Source organism: Lithobates pipiens, unplaced genomic scaffold, assembly GCF_037356315.1.
Source record: "Lithobates pipiens isolate NorthernLeopardFrog02 unplaced genomic scaffold, aLitPip1_a1.2 Scaffold_23, whole genome shotgun sequence".
Classification (NCBI taxonomy): Eukaryota; Metazoa; Chordata; class Amphibia; order Anura; family Ranidae; genus Lithobates; species Lithobates pipiens.
In genome coordinates, this window is record NW_027507785.1 from 15,292,380 (window position 1) to 15,317,507 (window position 25,128).

The 25,128-nt window shown below is 47.9% G+C and overlaps 1 protein-coding gene across 1 annotated transcript in view; it reads left to right on the forward strand.

The window, feature by feature from the left end:
* The window catches only part of PGM2L1 (phosphoglucomutase 2 like 1), a 124,298-nt gene that overhangs the window by 4,288 nt on the left and 94,882 nt on the right, over positions 1-25,128 (forward strand). The window contains exon 2 of the mRNA XM_077451205.1: positions 22,002-22,169. Within this exon, the coding sequence (XP_077307331.1) occupies positions 22,002-22,169 (168 nt within the window). The remainder of the gene's footprint in view (positions 1-22,001; positions 22,170-25,128) is intronic.

Sequence of the window (25,128 nt, forward strand, 5' to 3'; positions counted from 1 at the left end):
ATAATAAATAACTATAAATAATTGTACCAAATAATAATATAACAATAATAAAAATTATTCAATAATGTAATCAAATCAAAAACACTGAAATTTGCTCAGTTGCAGAATTGTCGCTGTCATTACTTTTCAGTATTTGATGACGGATCTCCCCACAAATCGCTATCCCTCAATTCTGCGAGTGATTCTAATTTATTATCGCTGTTTTCTAGCTGGTCTAAAATAATTTTTGATGTACAGTGACAGTTTTGGTTGCTATGGACAATCTCCAGTTTCCAGGCATAAAGAACAGTTTTTATAATATAAAACTGCATGCAGGACACTGGACAGACCACTAGGGACAAAGGGGATGTGAAATTATTACATACAGCAATGTAATATGTAAGATTACATTATACTGTATGTTTACTGTTTGTTTCACTTTTTGAATTTGGCGCCGATCTCCGTCCCCGTGCGTCACAACGCTCACAGGGAACAGAGATCGCCGATGTGATAGATCGAGCGAGACACGGCTCGCTCGTACAGCGGGGAGACATCGCTGGATCCGAGGGAGAAGGTAAGTAAACGTCCTCCTGGATCCAGCGATGCAGTCCCGAGTCTGGCTCGGGGTTACCGCTAATGGTAAAAAAATTCCACCCCGAGCCAGACTCGGGAAGACCGTCAGGGGGGTTAATAATACACAAGATTTATATAGCACCAACAGTTTGCACAATGCTTTACAACATGTACTCGGGATTGCTTTTACAAGAGAGCCAACCACCGGCTCTAAAGAAAAATTTAAAGAGGGATTCCGCCCAAAAAAAAAAATATTAAAAGCCAGCAGCTATAAATACTACAGCTGCTGACTTTTAATAAATGGACACTCACCTGTCCCGGGTTCCAGCGATGCCGGCAGCCTAGGCCGATCGCCCGCTCGGGCCTCGGCTGCTGCCGCCGCCGCCATTCGAGGTGAGGGAATCAGGAAGTAAAGCGAATCGGCTTCACTTCCCGGTTCCGTACTGCGCATGCGCAAGCTGCGCCGCGCAATAGGAAATCTCTGCGCTGTCACTGGGACCCGTGTGTGTCCCAGCAGACAGCGCGGCAGGGCAGGAAATGGCGTAGACTCCCGTGGGAGTCTATGCCCGGAAGTGGGTGAAAATACCTGTCTTTGACAGGTATCTCCACCCCCCCCCCCCCCCCTAAAAGGTGTCAATTGTGACACCGGAGGGGGGGGGGTTCCAATCAGCGGAGGTTCCACTTTAGAGTGGAATCCCGCTTTAACCGTTCCGCTTCCCTACTGCAGTTCTAAATGTATAAGAACCTCCTCCTAGGAGCCCGGAACTGCATATCCTGGGAGTTGGGTGATGGGATTTACACATCACTGTACCCTGCTGCTACACTGAGGGCGCTACTGCACCGTACACTGCTGCTACACTGAGGGCTGTGTACACCTCTATATCATTGCTGTACTGTGCTCCGCTCCTCTGTATCACAGCTCAGGTGACTGGTGGTATCTGTGTGATGACAGAACATAGAGGAGGAGATGGGGGGGGGGGGGGCGAGGGTTGGTAAGTGTCGGTATCTGATGAGGGAGTGGAGGGGTTGGTGTCGGTATCTGATGGAGGGGTTGGTGTCGGTATCTGATGGAGGGGTTGGTGTCGGTATCTGATGGAGAGGTTGGTGTCGGTATCTGATGGAGAGGTTGGTGTCGGTATCTGATGGGGGGGGGGGGATTGATGTCGGTATCTGATGGAGGGGTTGGTGTCGGTATCTGATGGAGGGGTTGGTGTCGGTATCTGATGGAGGGGTTGGTGTCGGTATCTGATGGAGGGGTTGGTGTCGGTATCTGATGGAGGGGTTGGTGTCGGTATCTGATGGAGGGGTTGGTGTCGGTATCTGATGGAGGGGTTGGTGTCGGTATCTGATGGAGGGGTTGGTGTCGGTATCTGATGGAGGGGTTGGTGTCGGTATCTGATGGAGAGGTTGGTGTCGGTATCTGATGGGGGGGGGGGATTGATGTCGGTATCTGATGGAGGGGTTGGTGTCGGTATCTGATGGAGGGGTTGGTGTCGGTATCTGATGGGAGGGGTTGGTGTCGGTATCTGATGGGAGGGGTTGGTGTCGGTATCTGATGGGGGGGGATTGGTGTCGGTATCTGATGGGGGGGGGATTGGTGTCGGTATCTGATGGGGGGGGATTGGTGTCGGTATCTGATGGGGGGGGGATTGGTGTCGGTATCTGATGGGGGGGGATTGGTGTCGGTATCTGATGGGGGGGGATTGGTGTCGGTATCTGATGGGGGGGGGGGATTGATGTCGGTATCTGATGGGGGGGGGGGATTGATGTCGGTATCTGATGGGGGGGGGGGGGATTGATGTCGGTATCTGATGGGGGGGGGGGGATTGATGTCGGTATCTGATGGGGGGGGGGGGGGGGATTGATGTCGGTATCTGATGGGGGGGGATTGATGTCGGTATCTGATGGGGGGGGGGATTGATGTCGGTATCTGATGGGGGGGGGATTGATGTCGGTATCTGATGGGGGGGGGGATTGATGTCGGTATCTGATGGGGGGGGGGGATTGATGTCGGTATCTGATGGGGGGGGGGGATTGATGTCGGTATCTGATGGGGGGGGGGGGGGGGATTGATGTCGGTATCTGATGGGGGGGGGGGGGGATTGATGTCGGTATCTGATGGGGGGGGGGATTGATGTCGGTATCTGATGGGGGGGGGGATTGATGTCGGTATCTGATGGGGGGGGGGATTGATGTCGGTATCTGATGGGGGGATTGATGTCGGTATCGGGGGGGGGGGGATTGATGTCGGTATCTAATGGGGGGGGGGATTGATGTCGGTATCTAATGGGGGGGGGATTGATGTCGGTATTGGGGGGGGGGGGGGATTGATGTCGGTATCGGGGGGGGGGGGGGGGGATTGATGTCGGTATCGGGGGGGGTGGGGATTGATGTCGGTATCGGGGGGGGGGGGGGATTGATGTCGGTATCGGGGGGGGGGGATTGATGTCGGTATCGGGGGGGGGGGGGGGGGGATTGATGTCGGTATCGGGGGGGGGGGGGGGATTGATGTCGGTATCGGGGGGGGGGGGATTGATGTCGGTATCGGGGGGGGGGGATTGATGTCGGTATCGGGGGGGGGGGGGATTGATGTCGGTATCGGGGGGGGGGGGGGATTGATGTCGGTATCGGGGGGGGGGGGGGGGGATTGATGTCGGTATCGGGGGGGGGGGGGGGGATTGATGTCGGTATCGGGGGGGGGGGGGATTGATGTCGGTATCGGGGGGGGGGGATTGATGTCGGCATCTGATGAGGAGGAGGGGGGGTTTGATGTCGGTATCTGATGAGGAGGAGGGGGGGTTTGATGTCGGTATCTGATGAGGAGGAGGGGGGGTTTGATGTCGGTATCTGATGAGGAGGAGGGGGGGTTTGATGTCGGTATCTGATGAGGAGGAGGGGGGGGTTGATGTCGGTATCTGATGAGGAGGGGGGGTTTGATGTCGGTATAGCACTTAATCCTCTTGTCACCCACATTCAGCCAACGATTGGCTCAAGCAGCACCCAGGACACAGACAGAGGAAAATCTGAGTGCAGATACAAGCGGATCCTCTCACATTTGCTGACCACAATGCGTATATGTAAGTTGAGAGGTGAACAGAGACCAGATCGTCTCTGATGGCCTCTATGGCCTTGGAGGACTCTTTCTGCCAGCGATTCCCTGCAATGTAAAAGTCATCATAGCGGCTGTTTAGCCACTTGATCGCTTTTACAGGAGGCAGGAGAGGACACCCCCCTTCGCTCCTGCCATCCTCTGGTGCTTTTCCAGGCTGGCCTGTGTGATTGAGGAGCTGGAGAATGAATCTGGCGGTGGTTTATCATAAAGCTGGCTGTGGACCTGATAGTCCCCGGCCATCTCTATGACCCTCAGAGGCTCATGCAAATGTAAACGCTGCAATTTTTTTTTTTTTGCTGGAAAGCCTGAGATTGATTGATTTATTTATTTTGATCTCAGGATCTAGAGGAGAAATGTGAAGACTTGTAGACCCCCCAGATCTTTCCGTAAAGAGACATTCCTTGTAATAGGAATAAAAGTCATCAAAAAAAGAAATTGAAGGGAAAGTGAAAAAAAAAAAAAAAAGCCATTAAAGAACCCCCCCGCCGCATGTAGAAGCGAATGCATACGTAGGTCTCATCCACGTATGTAAATGGCATTCACACCCCACATGTCAGGTACTGCCGTGAGTTCAATAAAAAAAAAAATGAGTGTTCCCTATGGAGATTTGCCTTACTCCGTCCGGATTCCACGAGCGTGACCTGTTCAGTGTCTATTAGAGCTGCACAATTAATCGCCAAGAATCGTTATCGCGATCTCGTCTCAAGTGTTTCACAATTCTTTCTATGCAAAGAATTCTCTCCGCTCTTCTGAAGCCTCATCAGTCAAAAGAAAGGAAGAGAAAAAACGGGCAGTCTGTCAAGAATCAAAACATTCTTTATCAGTTGAACTTATGTATAAACATTGTAACAATTTGTCAATGGAATCGGCTTCCTGTGTACCGTATATACTCGAGTATAAGCCGAGATTTTCAGCCTCTTTTTTGAGGCTGAAAGTGCCCCCTCGGCTTATACTCGAGTCACCGCTGTCTGACTGCTCGATCAGCGTATCGAGCAGACAGACGGCGGACATTAAAATTTAAAAGCCGCGCCTCCTTCTCCGCCTCCGCCTGTGATAGGCGGAACACTGAATTTCCCAGCAGTCAGTGTTCCACCTATCACGGACATCCGCTCATTCTCATACTACGGACGAGTATGAGAGGATGTCCGTGATAGGCGGAACACAGGCTGCTGGGAAATTGAGTGTTCCGCCTATCACAGGCGGAGGCGGAATTTTGAATTGTAGAATGGCCGCCGAGAAGAGCGGCGATCCATCGGCACGGCACGGGAAGGAGGAGGCACGGGAAGGAGGAGGCACGGGAAGGAGGAGGCACGGGAAGGAGGAGGCACGGGAAGGAGGAGGCACGGGACGGAGGAGGCACGGGAAGGAGGAGGCACGGCTCGGGACGGAGGAGGCTCGGGACGACGGCGGCTCGGGACGGAGGCTTGGGACACAGGTAGGCTGGACACACACACAAGGCTGCACGGACACACACACACACACACACACACACACACACACACACACACACACACACACACACACACACACACACACACACACACACACACACACACACACGGCTGCACGGACACACACACACACACACACACACACACAGGGATGGATGGATGGATACACACACACACACACACACACACAGGGATGGATGGATGGATGAATACACACACACACACACACACACACACACACACAGGGATGGATGGATGGATGAATACACACACACACACACACACACACACACACACACAGGGATGGATGGATGGATGAATACACACACACACACACACACACAGGGATGGATGGATGGATGGATGGATACACACACAGGGATGGATGGACGGACACACACACAGGGATGGATGGACACACAGGGATGGACGGACACACAGGGATGGACAGCCATGTCTCACCCTCGGCTTATACACGAGTCAATAAGTTTTCCAGTTTTTTGGGGGTAAATTGGGGGCCTCGGCTTATATTCGGGTCGGCCTATACTCGAGTATATACGGTAAGTGAAAAAAGTTTAACCACTTAACAATAAACCTTTTTCTGACATTTGTTGGTTTCAAGTTAAAAATATATATTTTTTTTGTTAGAAAATTACTTAGAACCTCCAAACATTATTTAGATATAATTTTTTTTTTTTTTAGTAGACACCGTAGGTCAGTGATGGCGAACCTCGGCACCCCAGATGTTTTGGAACTACATTTCCCATGATGCTCATCTACTCTGCAGTGTAGGTGAGCATCATGGGAAATGTAGTTCCAAAACATCTGGGGTGCCAAGGTTCCCCATCACTGCCCTAGAGAATAAAATGGTTGTTACAATATTTTATGTCCACACTGTATTTGCGCAGCAGTCTTTCAAATCCAATTATTATTATTTTTTTTTTTAAATGAATAAAAAAAAAAAAAAAAAGTAATAAAGTTAGCCCATTTATTTATTAATTTTTTTTTGTATAATGTGAAAGATTTTACGTTGCGAGAATCGTAATCTTTTTATTCTAAACCAAAAAAATTGTGATTCCAATTTTGGCCAGAATCGTGCAGCTCTAGGATCTATTTACTTTGCGTAACATCATCTTTTATATTTTAGAAAAAAATTGGGTTATACATTTGTTTTTTGTTTTTTGTTTTTTTAAATGAAAGTGTATTTTATTTTCCCCCCCAAAAATGTTTTGAAAAACCACTGTGCAAATAGCGTGTGGCATAAAAAAAAAAAAAATTACAACGATCGCCATTTTATTCCCTAGGACAGTGATGGCGAACCTTGGCACCCCAGATGTTTTGGAACTACATTTCCCATGATGCTCATGCACTCTGCAGTGTACTGGAGCACCATGGGAAATGTAGTTCCAAACATCTGGGGTGCCAAGGTTCGCCATCACTGCCCTAGGGGCTCTGCTAACACAAATTGTAGACAAAAAAGTGCCAGAAAAGGTGTGGTCATCAAGTGGCTAATATGCAGGAGGGATTCCCCCCCCCCCCCCCCCCAACACTGTGTTGATGGGGGAATCAAGCTAATTTCTTACTTGCAACCTGTGGTTTGAGGAGGAGAGATCAGCGTTGGCAGTGATAGATTTCCCTTGTGAGAGAGGAAAGGAGATCTGTGCTGGAACTACAAGTCTCAGCAATATTGTGATTTTCATCATGTGCTCCTGGTTATCAGCCAGGAAAGCATGTTTTGTGTTACAATGGAGGGTTTTATATCATTGTAGTTCAGTCTGATGTGATCACTGGGGACATTGGCCTGGATCAGAGAGGGCGGCCATACTGAGGTCAGTACTTCAAGTGCCCACCTAGGCCTGGATCAGAGAGGGCGGCCATACTGAGGTCAGTACTTCAAGTGCCCACCTACACCAGCCTATGGGGCTGAGACACACTGTACGGGGTGAATTAGCAGTCTGCAGTTTAATTCATTTTGAATTGCACCCGATTGCACCAAGGCAGCGCTTCTCCAATGCACATGCAGAGCATCACATTGCATTATAGAGCACTACCATGTGTTGTGGGGCCCTATGTCAGAAATGCTTCATGTTTTTTTTTGGGGGGGGGGGGGGTGGGTTTGTTCTCTCCTGTGCCTTCTTAACCCATTTAAGGTGCATTCACACTGTGGCATTGCAGTAATCTGCAGCAACACAGAATGTCATGCATTTCTCAACAAGTGTAAGGCCGCGTACACACGGGCGGACTGTTCGCCCAACTTTGTCCGCTGAACAGTGTTTCAGCGGACAGTCCGCTCGTGTGTGGGCTTCAGCGGACAGTCTGACGAACAACGTTTTTCGGAATTCCCGTAAGACTGTCCGCTGAAACTTGGTTTGAGCGGACAGTCCCCTCGTGTGTAGGCTTGTTCAACAAACTAAGTTCCGCGCATGCTCAGAAAGGATTTACACGGCGAAGGTTGCATTGCAGTGTATTGGACGTCGTATTTTTCGACCCGTCGTACGTGCCGTTCACGTCATCGCGCACGGTTTCAGCGGACTGTTCGTTCATCGTGTGTGGTCAAGTCCGCTCATGCAAATTTTGAGCGGACTGTTTGACGGATTGTTTGACAAACTAAGTTGGGCGAACAGTCCGCCCGTGTGTACGCGGCCTAACACATTCCCTGATTGGATGAGGTAGAAATCAGGACATTACCACCCTGCCTCTTCTCCTTATCCAGCCAGAGAAAGCCCAGCCGTCGAATGATGTCATTATGGCAATTGCCATATTTGGTCAGTAATAGGAATCTCCTGGTCAGCAGCTAAACAGGCTGATAATTCATTAATGCTTGCTATGACTGCAGCCAACAGGATTTTAGCAACCAGGGCTGCTGCGCGAGCGCCGTGGCAACCAGGGCTGCTGCGCGAGCGCCGTGGCAACCAGGGCTGCTGCGCGGGCGCCGTGGCAACCAGGGCTGCTGCGCGGGCGCCGTGGCAGCGACCAAACAAGGGTATGTGAATTTGTTGCAGACAGGGACATTTGTGTTGCAGAGGCACAGCACAATTCTGTACAGTCTACTACATTCTTTATGAATTCCAGTGACTGTACCTAAAAGGTCTCGTTTTGGTTTTCCTGTTCTCTCTTATTACAGGTAGATCCCACAATGTGCTCTTGCCCCTGAGATTCCTGGCTTTCCTATAAAACCCCAATGACTGCCCCCCCCCCCGGCCTGCACTGGCGGGTGAAGCAGATAATAAATACAGCATGTGGGACAGAAATACATGTGACATTTCCCAGAGGGGGTCAGCCAGAGGCTGCTGTGTGTCAGACCAGGGCAGATCTATACATGGAGGACATGCATGCGCGTGTATATATAGAGCTGCAGCCTCACGCCCCTCTTCTTTATATGTCACGCCTCCTGGTAATGGCTGCTTGTGTCATAGGAACAGACAGTATAGAGCCTGCGATCCTCAGACTCCACTGGGAATAGTCAGCCTCATGTAAATCAGAAATATTACATGAAGCCCCATTCATCATCAGCATACAGATTTCCCTTTTCCAGTGCAAATCTGAATCTTATTGGTTTCTATGAGGCAACACAGACAGTCCTTATGTAAATGAGAGTGAGTACATAGTGGTTAGAGGTGATCCCCAGGCACACATTAGTGCAACTGTACATTTATCATTTAATGAACTTTTTTTCTGAATGCAAGCAGTGTAATACCTGAATTTTGCTTGGAGTCATCCTCTTGTCCCTGCACAGCAGAGCTCAGACTGAGGGGGAGGGAGAAGCAGCACAAAAAGCCACTCAGGGGTGCTGCAGTGCAAAAAGCATGCTGATTGGGGGGGGGGGGGCAGAGAGTACAGTGATGAAGAGGTGAGATCACTAGTGTGCTGTGTAGTGATATAGTATCGTGTGGGTATATAATTAGTTATTATAAGTAATCTTGCGCAGCAACCCAATTCTTCCAGAGAGATGCACTTTATTGACTTCCAACACAGAACAAAGTCTTGCAACAGATGACAAAATCCAACAGAATATATACCGTATTTTCCGCACCATAAGAGGCACTTTTCCCCCCCCCCCGAAATATGGGGGGAATGTCTCTGCGTCTTTTGGAGCGAATGCATGTATGTCAGGCACCGCCCCCCCCCCCCCTCCGCTGATGGCAACATGGACAGACACCTGAAGCCCCTGTGGGCAGGGCTGGACTGTCCTACCTGTGACTGCAGCGCTCTCCTCCCTCTGTCCTCCGGGCGCTCATATGTCACGGAGCTGGGTCTGTGTGCAAGGTCCCGCCCCTCTAGACGGGCTCGTGTGATAATAGATTGAATCAGTGTTCTGCCTATCACAAGAGCCGGTCTAGGAGGACGGGACCTTTCACACAGACCCAGCTCCGTGACATACGAGCGCCGGAGGACAGAGGGAGGAGAGCGCTGTGTTATCCAGAGGATGACAGTGGGCACAGAGGCTGACATTTTTGGGCACAGAGGCTGCAATGGGCACAGAGGCTAACCTTTTTGGGCACATAGAGGCTGCAATTGGTGGGCACATAGAGGCTGCAATTGGTGGGCACACAGAGGCTGCAATTGGTGGGCACATAGAGGCTGCAATTGGTGGGCAGAGAGGCTGCAGTGGTGGGCAAAGAGAGGCTGTATTTATGTGTAATGGTCAGGTCGCATTTATGGGCAATGGTCAGGCTGCATTTCATGGGCACACTGGTAAATATTTTAGGACACCATTTGGTTCAGAATATATATATTTTTTTCCTCCTCTAAAACCTAGGTGTGTCTTATAGTCAGGTGCGTCTTATGGAGCGAAAAATGCGGTATATGACAAGGAATACCAGTCTTCAGAATCCCAAGTCTCCTAGACCTGTGCCTCCATCATTACACACCCAGACAAGACTAAATGCCAGCTTGAATGTCCTCTCAAGTACTGGTCTGACACGTGGGGGGGGGGTTCTGCTAGGCCAACCAAATGTTTCCCATGAATACCCCCTCAAGTCTAATGACCATCAGTAAATACTTCTTCTATGGTCCTACATCATCCTTAAAGTGGATGTAAACCCATGGGGAAAAAAAAAAGCAACCTGCAAGGCAAAGGCATAGCATACTAGCTCATTATGAATAACTTACCTGAGAACGAAGCCCCCAAAGCGGTCCTTCGTCTTCATGTTCGCCGCTGCCATGTATCCCGGAGTGACTTCGGGGTCTCGCTGCTCCGGCGCTGTGATTCGCCGGAGATGCGATGACGTCACTCCCATGCATGCGCACGGGAGCCGACACGAGCGACATATCGCCGTGATCTGCGGCCTGCCCAGTGCGCCTGCGCACCGCTGTCTACGGCGCATGCCTTTTTGTAAATATCTCCTAAACCGTGTAGGTTTAGGAGATATTTCTTGGACCTACAGGTAAGCCTTAATCTAGGCTTACCTGTAGGACAAAGTGGTTTACAACCACTTTAAGGCTCCATGCACACTGAAGCTCATAAACTGCAGTTTATTGGAGTTTGGGCGTTTTTTTTTTTTTAAAAGCCCATAAACTCCGCTCTGTTAGCCTATGTGTCCATCCACACACGGACGTTTTTTAGCTTTAACCACTTGCTTACTGGGCACTTAAACCCCCCTCCTGCCCAGACCAATTTTCAGCTTTCAGCGCTGATGCACTTTGAATGACAATTGTGCGGGCATACAACACTGTACCCAAATGAAATTTTTATCATTTTTTTCCCACAAATAGAGCTTTCTTTTGGTGGTATTTAGTTACAGCTCGGAGTTTTATTTTTTGCTAAACAAACAAAAAAGATGCAAAAAAAAAAAATATATATAAAATTTTTCAAACAGGTTGTTTTTCTCCTTAATTGAAATGCGCTGATGGGCGCTGATGGGCGGCACTGGTGGGCGCTGATGGGCGGCACTGGTGGGCGCTGATGGGCGGCACTGGTGGGCGCTGATGGGCGGCACTGGTGGGCGCTGATGGGCGGCACTGGTGGGCGCTGATGGGCGGCACTGGTGGGCGCTGATGGGCGGCACTGGTGGGCGCTGATGGGCGGCACTGGTGGGCGCTGATGGGCGGCACTGGTGGGCGCTGATGGGCGGCACTGGTGGGCGCTGATGGGCGGCACTGGTGGGCGCTGATAGGTGGCACTGGGGTGCAGCACTGTTGTTGAGGCAGATTTTGGGCACTGATGGGTGGCACTGTGGGCACTGATGGGTGGCACTGATGGGGGGGCACTTTTTTATTAGTTAGGTGGCACTGGCAGGGGGCAGATGGGCACTGATAAGCTGGCCGTGATCGGGACTGATGTCCCGATCATGGCTGCCGGTGATCGGCTTTTTTTTTTTTTCTCCTCGCGTTGATAGCGCGAGGAGGAAAAATAGCCGATTGCCGGCTCTGTTGTGTCACATGATGAGCTGTCATTGGCTGACAGCTGATCATGTGGTAAGGGGTCGGGATCGACTCATTGCTTCGATCCGTGATCAGGCGAGTCTCATAGAGTCTCATAGACTCGCTGATCACAGAGCGCGCCCCCTCAATAGACGTAGTCCCGGCAAAGCAGGTCCGCGCTGTAGCCGTCATTCGGCTATAGTGGATCCCTAGTGGTTAATGAGCAGTGGAGTTTATGGGCTTTTTTCTGAACGCCAGAAATTGGCGTTCAAAGTGCCGTTTTTCATAGCCAAAAAACGGCAAGCGCTGATAAACGCTCATAAACACACGTTAATTAGTGTTCGGTGTTCTATTTTTCTAATGAATTGTGGGAGTTTGGAATGTCCTCTGTGTATTATTTTTATTAAAAACGCTCATAAACGCTAGTACAACATGCTGTTAAAAGCAGGTTTTTTTTCAACTAGTGTTTTCTGCCAGCAATCTGGCATCCAGAAAAGGCTTTTTTGAGCTTCAGGTGTGCATGGAGCCCAAGTATATAAACAATGTACCTTTTGAAATGTTCATTTAGGTTAACAGGCCATACCTCACACACCTAGGTAGACTCGCAGAAGAGCAACACATCAGAGGGTCTTCAGCTGTCTCTTTGATATGTTAAAATTCAGTTGGCTTAGACAACTCTGGTCAATCTTGTACTGTGTGTGTGTGTGTGTGTGTGTGTGTGTGTGTGTGTGTGTGTATATATATATATATATATATATATATATATATATATATATATATATTTCTTTATTATACCAACATATTACAGCATGCTGCTTTTCTTTTCACTATCCAGTCACAGGGTCAGGTTTGGGAAGAGACTTATAAGTGAAAGTGCAACTGCAGCACAGAAAGTTTGGGTTCCTTCCCCTGCCAGAGAGGGCTGTGCTGTGTGTTAGAGCCGTGTAAATCTCAGGTCTGAATGGACAGAATTACTAATCCTTTGGCAGGTAAAAGGCTGTCTTCTATGTATTTTATCTGTGTTATTAAATGGAAAGAGTATGTAGGTCCTGAGATCCGCGATCCAGGCTTTATCAACCAACATCAGTGCCTGACCTCACAAATGCTCTTCTGGAAGAATGGTCAAACATTCCCATAGACACACTCCTAAACCTTGTGGACGGCCTTCCCAGAAGAGTTGAAGCTGTTATAGGGGCAAAGGGCGGAGCCAACTCAGTATTGAACCCTACGGGCTAAGACTGGGATGCCATTAAAGTTCATGTGTGTGTAAAGTCAGGTGTTGCAAAACTTTTGGTAATATAGTGTATGTGAGAGCCTTGTGTGTTAAAGCGGTTGTATACCTGCATTGAAATTAAAAAAAACAAACAAACTGTAAGGCAAAGGCATGATGAGCTAGTATGCAGCGCATACTAGCTCATTATGAAATACCTTAGAACAAGGCATTGGCATCTGATCCCAGTCCATGTCAGTTCCCTCTGCGTTTCTTCCAGGTTTGCGGCTCCGGCGATGTGAGTTTTTAGGTGATACCGTATTCATCAACGTATAACGCACACTTTTTTTCCCCTTAAAATCGGGGAAATCATGGGTGTGTGTTATACGCCGATCCCTGCTGTCTGTGAGGGCAAGAGGAGCGCCGCCGACATTGACTGAGCCAAGTGTACTGTGTTCTCGGCTAGGCTCAGCTCCACTCGGCTCCACTTGCAGTCACGCCCAGTCCCGCCTCTTAGCCTTTACATCCCGCCATTGGACCAGTGTTGTGTCCATCATAGGAGCCAGGCTGAGGGCGGGATGGAGTGTGACTGCGAGCGGAGCCGTGTAGCTGAGTACACTCGGCTCGGCTCAGTCTATGTCGGTGGCGAGAGGAGCCGAATATCTCGGCGGCACTAAATTTAAAAACCAAACATGCTGCAATTTTGGGCAAGGCTGCAGGTGGACACTGGGAAAGGCTGCATTGATGGGCATTTAAAATGTAAGTCCCCCCCCCCCCCTTAAGCTTCCCTTCTAAACTTGCGGTGCGTGTTATACGCCGATAAATATGGTATTTATTTTACCTACAGGTAAGCCTTGTCATAGATTATTATATATAAATTTTGGGGAGGTTGGTGGAAGGTCATGTGAGGCTTGTGTCCTCTATATAGGAGATTCTTGTTTTTCTGTGTATTTTTAGCTTCATAATCAGATTTCGGAATCCTTTGTGTCCTCGGGGGGGGGTCACGAGTGAGGATTACAGATTGCTGCAATGAATTGGGGAAGAATCCAAACAGCTGTGTGTTGCGGCACTTCCTCCACATCACATGGATTAAAAACAACAAACCTAATGTTGTGTCAGAGATCTTTCCCAGCAGTGTCAGTCCTGCAAGCCGCATCTTTGCAGCACTGTAAGAGCTCTGTTTACCACCACTCCTAATGCGTTCCTGCCCATTGAAATCAATGGGCAGTACCGCCGGCAAAGCAGCGCTTTGCGGGTGGTTTTAATCCTTTTTTTTGGCTGCTAGCTGGGGTTAAAAGCACCTCGCTAGGGGCTGAATAGCGCCGCTAAAACAGTAAAGCGCAGATAAAAATAGCAGTGCTTTACTGTCGACTCCTCCAACGCCTCGTTGTGAAAGCACCTTAAAGTGATCGTAAAGGTTGTTTTAAAAAAAAATAAAAATTCAAACATGTTATACTCGCCTGCTCTGTGTAATAGTTTTGCACAGAGCAGCCCCAATCCTCCTTTTCCAGGGTCTCCCCCCCCCCCCTTTGCATGCTCACACCCGAGCTCCGCCCCCTTCTCCCTGGCTGTGATTGACTGCTGTCTCTGAGCCAGTGAGGAGGGAGAGAGCCTCTGCTCTTGTGCACAGTGCTGGATGGAGATGGGGCTCAGGTATGTATAAGGGGGGACTGCATACAGAAGTTTTTTTTTTTTTTGTTTTTTTTACCTTAATGCTTCAAGTGCGTTAAAGAGGGATTTCACTGTAAAAAAAAAAAAAAAAAAAAAAATATTAAAAGCCAGCAGCTACAAAAACTGCAGCTTCTGACTTTTAATAAATGGACACTCACCTGTCCCAGGATCCAGCGAGGTCGGCAGCCGAGATCGATTGCTCGGCTCTCGGCTGCTGCCGCCGCCATTCTAGGTGAGGGAATCAGGAAGTGAAGCATTGCGCATGCGAGTCACGCAGTGCAATAGGAATGGTCCGCGCTGTCTCTGGGACCCGTGTGTGTCCCAGCAGGTGGCATGCTGGGACAGGAAGAGACAGAAGTGGGTGCAAATACCTGTCTTAGACAGGTATCTGCACCCCCCTCCCCCCTGAAAGGTGCCAAATGTGACACGGAGGGGGGGAGGGTTCCAATGAGGTGGAAGTTCCACTTTAGGGAGGAACCCCGCTTTTAAGGTGTAAAATAAACTGCCTCTAGAACCACTTTAAAGCCTAAGTGCAGAAAAAATCACCACAAGGGACATAGCTTGCAATCAGTAGGTTGTGTCCCTTTTGCAGATTCCTCTTTTGTTAGCAAAAGTCTTCCTGCCTCCCTCGTCGGTGTAATCTTCTTGTGCAGTGAGGGGTTAATACAACCAACAGGCTTTCACAGGCTTTCAACAACCGAGCCCTATGAAGCCTGTCCATTCCAACCAGAACTGTACTACAGCTTCTATTAATGTAATCTATGAATGGAGGAAGGGCAAATTGCTTTTCCACAGCGCAACTCTGATCCTCCTCTTTTTGGGTCCCACGTTGGCTCCTCCCCCTCGATGCATCCATAAGACACACAAAGCCATGGCTTTGTCCTGACCCCCCCCCCCCCCCCCTCTCCTCATTGGCTCAGAGGCTGTGATTGTCTCAGGCAATGAGGAGGGAGAGTCCCAGGACAACCGGGGCTATCCTGAACATTTCTGGATTGGAGGGGGCTCGGGTAAGAATTGGGGAGGGAGGGCTGCTGTACACAGGTTTTTTTACCTTCATGCATAGAATGTATGAAGGTAAAAACTAAGGATGAGCTCCGGCGTGTTCGCACAGCCCACCTGCAGAGCCCGCTAGGAAGTCAGCATTGCGCTAATCACAGGCAGGGAGACATTTCCCGATCTCTGCAGCTGCACATCAGGACAACCGTCTCACTGTCTGTGTTTAGCGCAATGCCAACTTCCTGATGGGCTCTGCACGTGGGCTGTGTAAAAACCCTTCAGCCTGTAGGACCACTTTAACAAAAATCTAAAGTCTCTATTAAAGTATAATTAATCAAAAACTATAGGCCAAATTTTTTTTCAATTTTTTTTTTTTTTTACATTTATGATAGACGGGATGGTTAGAAGTCTTGTCAGTTGTCCTATTAGGGAGATTTCCGTTCACTTTTCCATAGACATAACAGGAAATGAGAGAGAGTCACACCAAAGTGAGGGAATTCCTGGTTGGCACCAGAAATAGTTGTCTCCATTGGAAGATTTCCTGTTTTGATGGCATCTCAAAATTTTGGGTTTTCCCTCACTTTTGGTGATAAACAGGACAAATAAAGAGGGGGGGTTACTACTGAGCAGGCGGGATCAGCAGAGCTGGGGGTTACTACAGAGCGAGGGATCAGCAGAGCTGGGGGTTACTACTGAGCAGGCGGGATCAGCAGAGCTGGGGGTTACTACAGAGCGAGGGATCAGCAGAGCTGGGGGTTACTACAGAGCGAGGGATCAGCAGAGCTGGGGGTTACTACTGTGCTAGGGGATCCCACCTCAAGACAAAGCAAAATGCCTGGTCTCCTACCAGGTCAGTTCACACAGACATCTTGCAATGGCATGTACTGATAAAAAAAAAAAAAAAAACTACTTTATTTAGCACACCGCTCTGCAACGTGATCCACTGCCTTGCACCATACTTCTGCCAGTAGAACTTTTATGAAATGTCACTTTTTATGACATTTCAATAACGTTCATAAAAAAAAAAAAAATAAATAAAAAGGGTAAGCAATGCAATTGGCTGCGATCAGTGCGAAGGCTTTACTGTCATCCTACTGCACACCAGCAGCTACGTTCTAGTGCTGCTATTGGTCTGACCGGACCCCGGCGATGGGAGGATGTTTGACATCATTACTGTATGTGAGAGACAACAAGGAGCCTGCAGTGGTCTTGTCTGGGATTTCCATTCTGTATGACAAACTGGATCCCCGTCGTGCAGGTGTCCCCATCAGATCCCCATCGTGCAGGTGTCCCCATCAGATCCCCGTCGTGCAGGTGTCCCCATCAGATCCCCGTCGTGCAGGTGTCCCCATCAGATCCCCGTCGTGCAGGTGTCCCCATCAGGCAGGTCCTTCCATCATTACAGGTCACATGGAAGGATTGTAGACTGCGGAGTAGAGGAGCCGCTCACTCACTTCCTGTTTTTCCTTTCTGCACTTCCTCTCTGTGGTCTGTTTATGAAAGATGAGAATTGCTAATTCATTTTTTTTTTTCCCCATGAAATCTTGTTTTTGACAATTGGGTTATAATTGTGCTGAGGGCAGTTCTCCATTTCTCTATTTTATAGCCTGTTTGCCATTTTATGATGGAGAGAGATCTCTGGTCACAACACACACTTTCTCATTATAGAAGATCAGCATTGTAATTATACAAATAATAGTTCTATATGACAATCCAGCATAAGATTATTTGAATGATCTCCTTTCATGTGAGTGCTGCCTGTGTGCTGGCCGACTCTCCACTACAGCTTCATGTACTCTGGGCATTTACCCTCCGGTGCTTGAGGCTTTGGCATTTATCTGGGGCATTCCTCTCTGGGCCTGTAGTACCATAAAGGAAAGTACGTCACAGAGGCACCATCCAGCCAATTGCCTGTCAAACTCTGCGAGTCTGGCTGTGGCTGGGCAGGGTAACACACCAAGTGGTATGTACACCCAGGCAAAAATGCCTGGAATGCAAGCAGTCTGCATTCTGGGCATTCATCCCGGGGCACATACTGTGCTAAATGAAAGTACCACTGAGTGCCCCATCCGTGGTACCTTGCTGACTGCAAGCAGAAATCCTGTACTGGCTTCACCTCCTAAAATCCCTCCTCTCATCACCTCTGTGGTATGGAAGACAGCAGTGGTGGCCGGCGGTATATATTCTTGGGGGGGGGGTGACAAACAGTACACAGCCATCCACCCACCCCCCGATCGGGTCACCCGCACCACCCCTCCATCCAAGCCCCTGGTCAGCTGTTCACCCGCAACACTTACCCCCAGCATTGCTTCCCTCCAGGTGGCCTGCTTCTCCTGTTTTTCCTTCTCGGCCTGTAAGAAGCAAGGGAGGAACAGCCGATCACCGGCTCTTCCTATTTACATTGTGATCAGCCGTGATTGAACACGGCTGATCACGTGGTAAAAAATCTCCGTCAGAGACTCTTTACCTAGATTGCTGTTGCGGGGTGTCAGACTGGCACACCGCATATGACGCCCAGTCAGGATGTTGAAACCACTTTGCTGTCATCATTCTGCTATATGGCGGGCGGCAAGTGGTTAAAGAATTATGAGCCCACATATGTGATACTGTATTGTGGTAAGTGTATGTGCCTGAAATGTAGGAGCATTAAAAAAAATGTAGAGATGCACCGATACAATTTTTTATTTTTTTTTACAATGAGTACGAGTACCGATACTTTTTAGTACTTGCCGATACCAATTACCGATACCTACCGCAACTGTTTTATTTTCACTTCAGCTGTCAGCAATGATACAAAGCATTGAAAAGCCATTTACAAATAGATTTTTTTTTTTTTATTTATTTATTTATTTTTTTTGTGCTTTTTCAATGTAAAATGTGTAAATATATGTTAATATACAGTCTGTGTGTAAAATATTCACTAACAAAGCAAACAAAAAAAAAAAATATTTTATTGTTTATATAATATATGTGAACAAAAAAAAAAAAAAAAAAAAGCAGGAAAATAATTAAATGGAGGAGAATAGGGAGTTAATTAAGGCTGATTAGAGTAAATGAAGGGTTAATAAGGGATTAAACAGAGGAACATTTGTTCATTCCTTTGATCTGCAGATGAAGAAACAAAGATACAAAAAGAAACAATGTTTCTCTTATATTCACTGACCAACACAGCTCCTCTCTGTAACTAAATGGGTTTGTTAGCCTGCCATTAGGAAAACTAGGCAAAAAATTGTAACACAATACACAGAACTTTAGTCCCGCCCCGGGGGGCAGACCCTGTGCTATCAACCCTCCCTGCTCCCAGGCAGAACTCCGTTTTATTTTGCCTAGTGAAAGAGAATGACTTAGGAACCCTGCAGGCCCTTTGGTCCATGTTTTTGCTGCAGGTTTGATGTTTTTTTTGCGCAAGATGAAAGATCCTGAGATCTTCTATCAACTGCCGGCTGGGTGACAGGCTGGTTAAAGTGGTTGTAAACCCTTACAAACCACTTTGACCTACAGGTAAGCCTAGATTAAGGCTTACCTGTAGGTCCAAGAAATATCTCCTAAACCTACACGGTTTAGGAGATATTTACTCGAAGACAGCCACCTCTGTCTACGGCGCATGCGCTGTAGAAAGCGGCGCGCAGGCGCACTGGGTAAGCAGCAGATCGCGGCGATATGCCGTGAGTGTCGGCTCCCGTGGGCAAGCTCACCGACCACCTCTGGAGCTGAGGTATGTCGTGGTCTGCAGAGCCTTAGCTGCGGCCTGCACACGCTCGATGGCCGGACTGGGGGGACTACAAGGATAACTTAAAGAGTAAGTAAACCCTGATGGGTGTTACTTCCTCTTTGATTCCCTGCAAAGGTAAAGCATAATGGGCTACTGTGCATCGCATAGTAGTCCATTATGTGTCACTTACCTGACACAGGAGCCAGCGATGTCACCACTGTCCCCTTGTGTACGGAGCCTCCATCTTCTTGGTGGGTCTCGCTTCTCCGGCACTGTCATTCGACAGAGCCGCGATGACGTCACTCCCTGCATGCGCACGGGAGCCGCCACTCGCGGCATATCGCCGCTAACAGCGGCGCGCTCAGTGCGCCTGCACGCCGCTGTTTGCGGCGCACGCACTGTACCCAAACTAAATTTTTATCATTTCCGTTAACCCAACTAAACCTTTATTTTAGTGGTATTAAATCAGGACTGGGATTTTTCATTTCTTGCTAAATAAACAAAAAATGGACCAAAATTTTGAAAGAAAAACACTTTTTCTTCTTTTCTTATTTTGCAACTCGATAATCGTTCTAGTTTAGGCCAGAATGTATTTTGCTAAATTTCTTTGAAAATGACGCAAATCGGTGTATATTATTTAGTCTGTAGGAAAGTTATAGAGTCTACAAGCTATGGGATACCGTATTTATCGGCGTATAACACGCACCCCAAGTTTAGGAGGGAAGTTTTAAGGAAAAAAACTTACATTTAAATGCCCATCAATGCAGCCTTGCCAGCCGTTTGCAGCCAGCCGTTTGCAGCCAGCCCATTGCAGCCTTGCCAGCCGTTTGCAGCCAGCCGATTGCAGCCAGTCCATTGCAGCCTTCTATTGCAGCCTTGCCAGTCCATTGCAGCTTCCTTAGTGTGTTTGCCGTTTTAAAATGGCGCCTCCAAGATACAGAGCGAATGTCCTGTGTATTTCAGTGGCGCTCGGTAGTTCTCGGCGGCCTTCAGGTATTTTCGGCCGTTCTCGGCGGCTTTCGGCTTTCCAAAGATAGCTGAGAACGTCGAAGATAGCCGAAACGACCCGGAAGCCGCAGAGAGCGGCAGAAGGGTATAGAAACAGCGGGGGATCGGCGTATAACACTCACCCCCGATTTCCCCCTGATTTTAGGGGGGAAAAAGTGCATGTTATACGCCGATAAATACGGTACATCTGAAAATCAATCAATCCTGATCTATCGACGGCCTATCTCATTTCTTGAGGCCAGAAAATGCCAGGACAGTACAAATATCCCCCCAAATGACCCCTTTTTTTGGAAAGTATACAGTCCAAGGTATTTAGTATGAGGCATGTCAAGTTTTTTTTTTTATTTTTTTATTTTTTTTTTTTTTTTTCTTAAGCAAATATTTTTTGTCAATTTTTTTTGGAAAATTAAATGTAAAAAAAGTATTTTTCACTTTTTTTTTTTTCTTTTCTTTTTTTCTTTTCTGTCACCAGTGCAGTACAGCATCATCATATAACTGCTGTGGCAGGGACACTGCTGGCAGTAAAAATATTTTTTTCTTTTCAGTTTTTTCAAAATCTTTATTCTTTTTTACTTTTTATTTTTTTTTTCATACTGGGACCATAGCAATAAAGTACCACTCTAGGGAGTTTATCAGGAATTTTTTTTTTTTTTTTTTTTTTTTTTTTTTTTACATACAAGGATTGCTTATAGAGGAGAATTTCACTGCGAAAAGCAAATATTTTTTACTGTGTAAACACTGCGAATTGTTGTGATTGGCCCTGTCTGTACTATGTGATCACTGTGACTAATCACAGCTAGCAACTCGGGCAGCACAGTGGTGTAGTGGGTAGCACTTTCAGCTAGCTGCAAAAAGGGTCGCTGGTTCAAATCCTGACCGCGACGCCATCTGCCTTGGGTTTGCATGTTCTCCCTGTGCCTGCCAGGGTTTCCTCCGTCTACTCCGGTTTCCTCCCACACTCCAAAGACATGCTGGAAGGTTAATCAGCTCCTGTCTAAATTGGCCCTAGTATATGTATGAATGTGAGTTGGGGACCTTAGGTTGGAAGCTCCTTGAGGGTAGGGACTGGTGTGAATGTACAATGTATATGTAAAGCGCTGCGTAAAAATTGACAGCTCTATATAAATACCTGAAATAAAATAAACACAATTGTACACAATGAATGGCATGAAAGAAAGCAATCTATTGTTTACAACTGTCATGCGATCTGCTGTGATTGGTCACCTGTTACCGGCAGGGAGCCTGAGCACTGATCATTTATCAGCTGTGTCTGGCGGACAGATCACGCCGGAGCGTAGCCCGTTCTCGGGAGAAAGTCACATGACGTCCTCCCAGAGCCAAAAGGGTTCACGCCCGACCATTTTACAGTGTCGCGGGCGGGAAGCAGTTTAAATTAAGATGTGCGTCTTTCATGTAGATAAAGGTGGGACCTTCGTTTTCTGAATCGGGCACAGTTTTTATCTCTGAAACAAAAATTACCAATTTTCCTTTATGTGCCACAAATCTGTAAGATATCTGTAAGATATCACCGACATTAAAGTGGAACCAACACTGGCTATACACTGACTGAAATTCGCTCAGGTCAGCAGGGACCAGACACATTTCCATTAGTGTGCAGCCGTCTCTCATCAACAGAACTTAAGTGTTTGATGGACTTCTGTCAGACGAACAAGTTGACTTTGTCGATCAGCGGCTGCCGTTATTGCTCGGTGTGTTCTGACAGCACCATTGACCGGGAAGTAGGCAGCCGCATGCAGATACATCACTGTGACTCCAGCGGTCGCTTGTCCACAATACATTGTTGGCAGGTGGTCTGCAAGCAGTTAAAGTGGAAGAGAACTGTTTGGGGGGGAGGGTAAAGGGGCTACACCTGGAATAAGTATACAGTTTCTGTATTTATACTTTTTTGTTATTTTTATGTTACAGAACCCTAAAACCAGAGTGCAGATTGAGAGCCTCCTGCAGGATGGGAAGAACAAGGAGCTGCGGGAACGGCTGTGCAGCCGGATGTCCTTTGGTACCGCCGGCTTACGCGCCGCCATGGGGGGCGGATTCTCCAGAATCAATGACCTGACCATTATACAGACCACACAGGTAAGAGGCAGCAGACTGGATTTTCTTGTAATAAGCGACTCGGATTTCAATGATCTGTAATTCCCATCAGTTCTGGAGCACTTCTCACAATTTTGTAGTTTCTATATAATGTCAATGTATGCAAATAAGGGAGAAAGGTGTGATCATCATATCAAACTTTGCAGATGTTATAGTGGTTGTAAACCCTTACAACCAACTTTGACCTACAGGTAAGCCACGATTAAGACTTACCAGTAGGTCCAAGAAATATCTCTTATACCTACACGGTTTAGGAGATATTTGCCGAAAGACAGGCACCGCTGTCAGCAGCTCGCAGGTGCACTGAGCGCGCCGCGGTCAACGGCGATATGCCGCGAGTGGCTGCTCCTGTACGCATGCGCGGGAGTGACGTCATCACGGCTTCGCCGAATGACAGCGACGGTGCAGCGAGACCCCACAGAGAAGATGGATGCTCCGGACTACAGGGGACAGCGGTGACTTCGCTGGCTCCTGTGTCAGGTAAGTGACACATAATGGACTACGATGCGATGCGATGCGATGCATAGTAGTCCATTATGCTTTACCTTTGCAGGGAATGAAAGAGGAAGTAAACCCATCAGGGCTTACTTCCTCTTTAAGGCGGAGCTCCACCCTGAAGTGGAACTTCCACTCATCGGATTCCTCTCTCCCTCCGGTTCCACAATTGACACCTTTCAGGGGGGGGGGGGGGGGTGCAGATACCTGTATACTACAGGTATCTGCACCCACTTCCGGGCATAGATAGCCGCAGAATATCCGCAGATGCCCAGGTAAGTGTCCATTTATTAAAAGTCAACAGCTGCAGTATTTGTAGCTGCTGGCTTTTAATATTTTTGGTGGAGCTCCGCTTTAAAGTGTTACTAAACCCAGAGAAGCACTTTCCCTGGGGGAACCCGTGCGGACGCTCTCCCGAGTCCTGCTGCTGTGTCTATTGACACAGACAGCAAAACTTGGCCCCACCCCCCTGGCTCCTGTGTCACTGAATTTGATTGAGAGCAGCGGGAAGCCAATGTCTCCCGCTGCTATCAATCTGTCCAATGAAGACCCGAGACAGCGGCTGGAGCTGCTTGGGTTCATTGTCGTTGCTGGAAAGATCAGTTCAAGTAAGTAAAAGGCGGGGGGGTGGTTCTGGGGGGCAGCTGCACTTCGGGAGGTCTTTCACCTTAATGCATAGAATACATTAAGGTGAAAAATCGTGAGACTTTACAACTCCTTTAAGGTGTTACAGAAATGTAATAACCTTAGTAATTGGAACTGAGCAAGGAGAACAATAGATCTATAAATAATCCCTAGATCCCAAGGGATAGACGGCTGACGACGTGGAAATCCACCCTCAAGCCTCGTTCTGTGACAACAGCCGGAATATTCTTTTCAGGGTTACTAAAAATCATTGTCGGTTTTAGAAAATCACATCCGCCACAAATTGAAATGGGACGTGTATGTAGGAACTTTGTTCAGTACATTTTATTGTGGTTAATTGTGAACATGACGGTGTAATTAAAGGATATATCCTCCATTAAAAATAATTTAATTCAGATCTGCTTTGTGTCATGTAATACGGAACATCCACCCAAAGTATCCATATCTAGTGAGCTGTGACTTGGCTAATGTAAAAATCGCAAACATCTTCAAACTGGATGTAGCAAGTAGGGATGAGCTCCGGCGTGTTCGCATTGGAACACATGCAGAGGCCGCCAGGAAGTCAGCGCAGCGCTGTGCTAATCGCAGGTAGTGAGACATTGCCCTGATGTGTGGCTGCAGAGATCGGGACAATGTCTCACTGCTTGTGATTAGCGCAGCGCCGACTTCCTGGCGGCCTCTGCGAGTGTTTCATGCGAACACGCCGGAGCTCATCCCTACTTGCTACATCCAGTCTGAAGATGTTTGCCATTTTTTTTTTTTTTTTTACCTTATCTTGCAGTCATTTCTATGGGTTGTCTTTTGTGGGTTATGTCAGTGGTCATCAACCCTGTTCTCAGGACCCACTAACAGGCCAGGTTTTATGTATTGCCTTGAGGAGATGCCGACTAGAATACGGCAATCACTGAGCAGCAAATGATATCACATGTGATGTATTTCAGTTACCTGGCCTGTTAGTGGGCCCTGAGGACAAGGTTGATGACCATGGGTTATGGTAAAGTGATTGTAAAGGTTTTACACTTTTTTTTTTTTAAACAACAAACATGTCATGCTTACCTGCTCTGTGTAATGGTTTTGCACAGAGCAGCTCTGATCATCCTTTTCTGGGGTCCCCCCGCTGGTGCACCTGGCTCCTACTGCCTTCCCGAGTGCTCCCATGACAAGCTGCTTGTGTGGGCTCAATCCTGAGCCAGGGTGTATGGGTTACCTGACAGTGTGGCTCAGCCCCGCCCCCACGCCCCTCCGCTTCCTTGTCACTGGATTTGATTGACAGCTGCAGGAGACAATTGTCTTTTGTTGCTTTCAGTGAGTCCAGTGAAAAGAGAGGGCGAGAGCAACGCCGCTGCTTCTTGGGGCACATCGCTGGATTGACTTCGGGCTCAGGTAAATATTTGGGGAGGGGGCAGCACAAGAGTTTTCCTTACTGCAGAGAATGCATTTACAACCACAGGACTTAAGTATTTTTTTCAACTTTCCAGCTATTAAATCTTCTGCCAGTTTTGTTTTAAATTTGGATAGTAAAACATTTTTTTTTTTTTTTTTCTGCCAGTAACTACCTTATACAGCCCACTTCCTGTTTCTTGTCTGGTAAAAAGCCTAGGCTTATAAGAGGGCCAATAAGAGCTGCAGAGCTGGAGGTGTGTCTATGTAAATCCAGGAAGTGGACAGGCAGCAGCTTCAGCTGCCCACAGTTAAAATAGCTGCGGCCAGACTCAGTGGAGGGAGATTTCTGCAGCATGTCTGACAAGTACAGAATGGCAGTATATATAAAAAATCTCTTTCTCTCTCTTCTCTCTCTTTC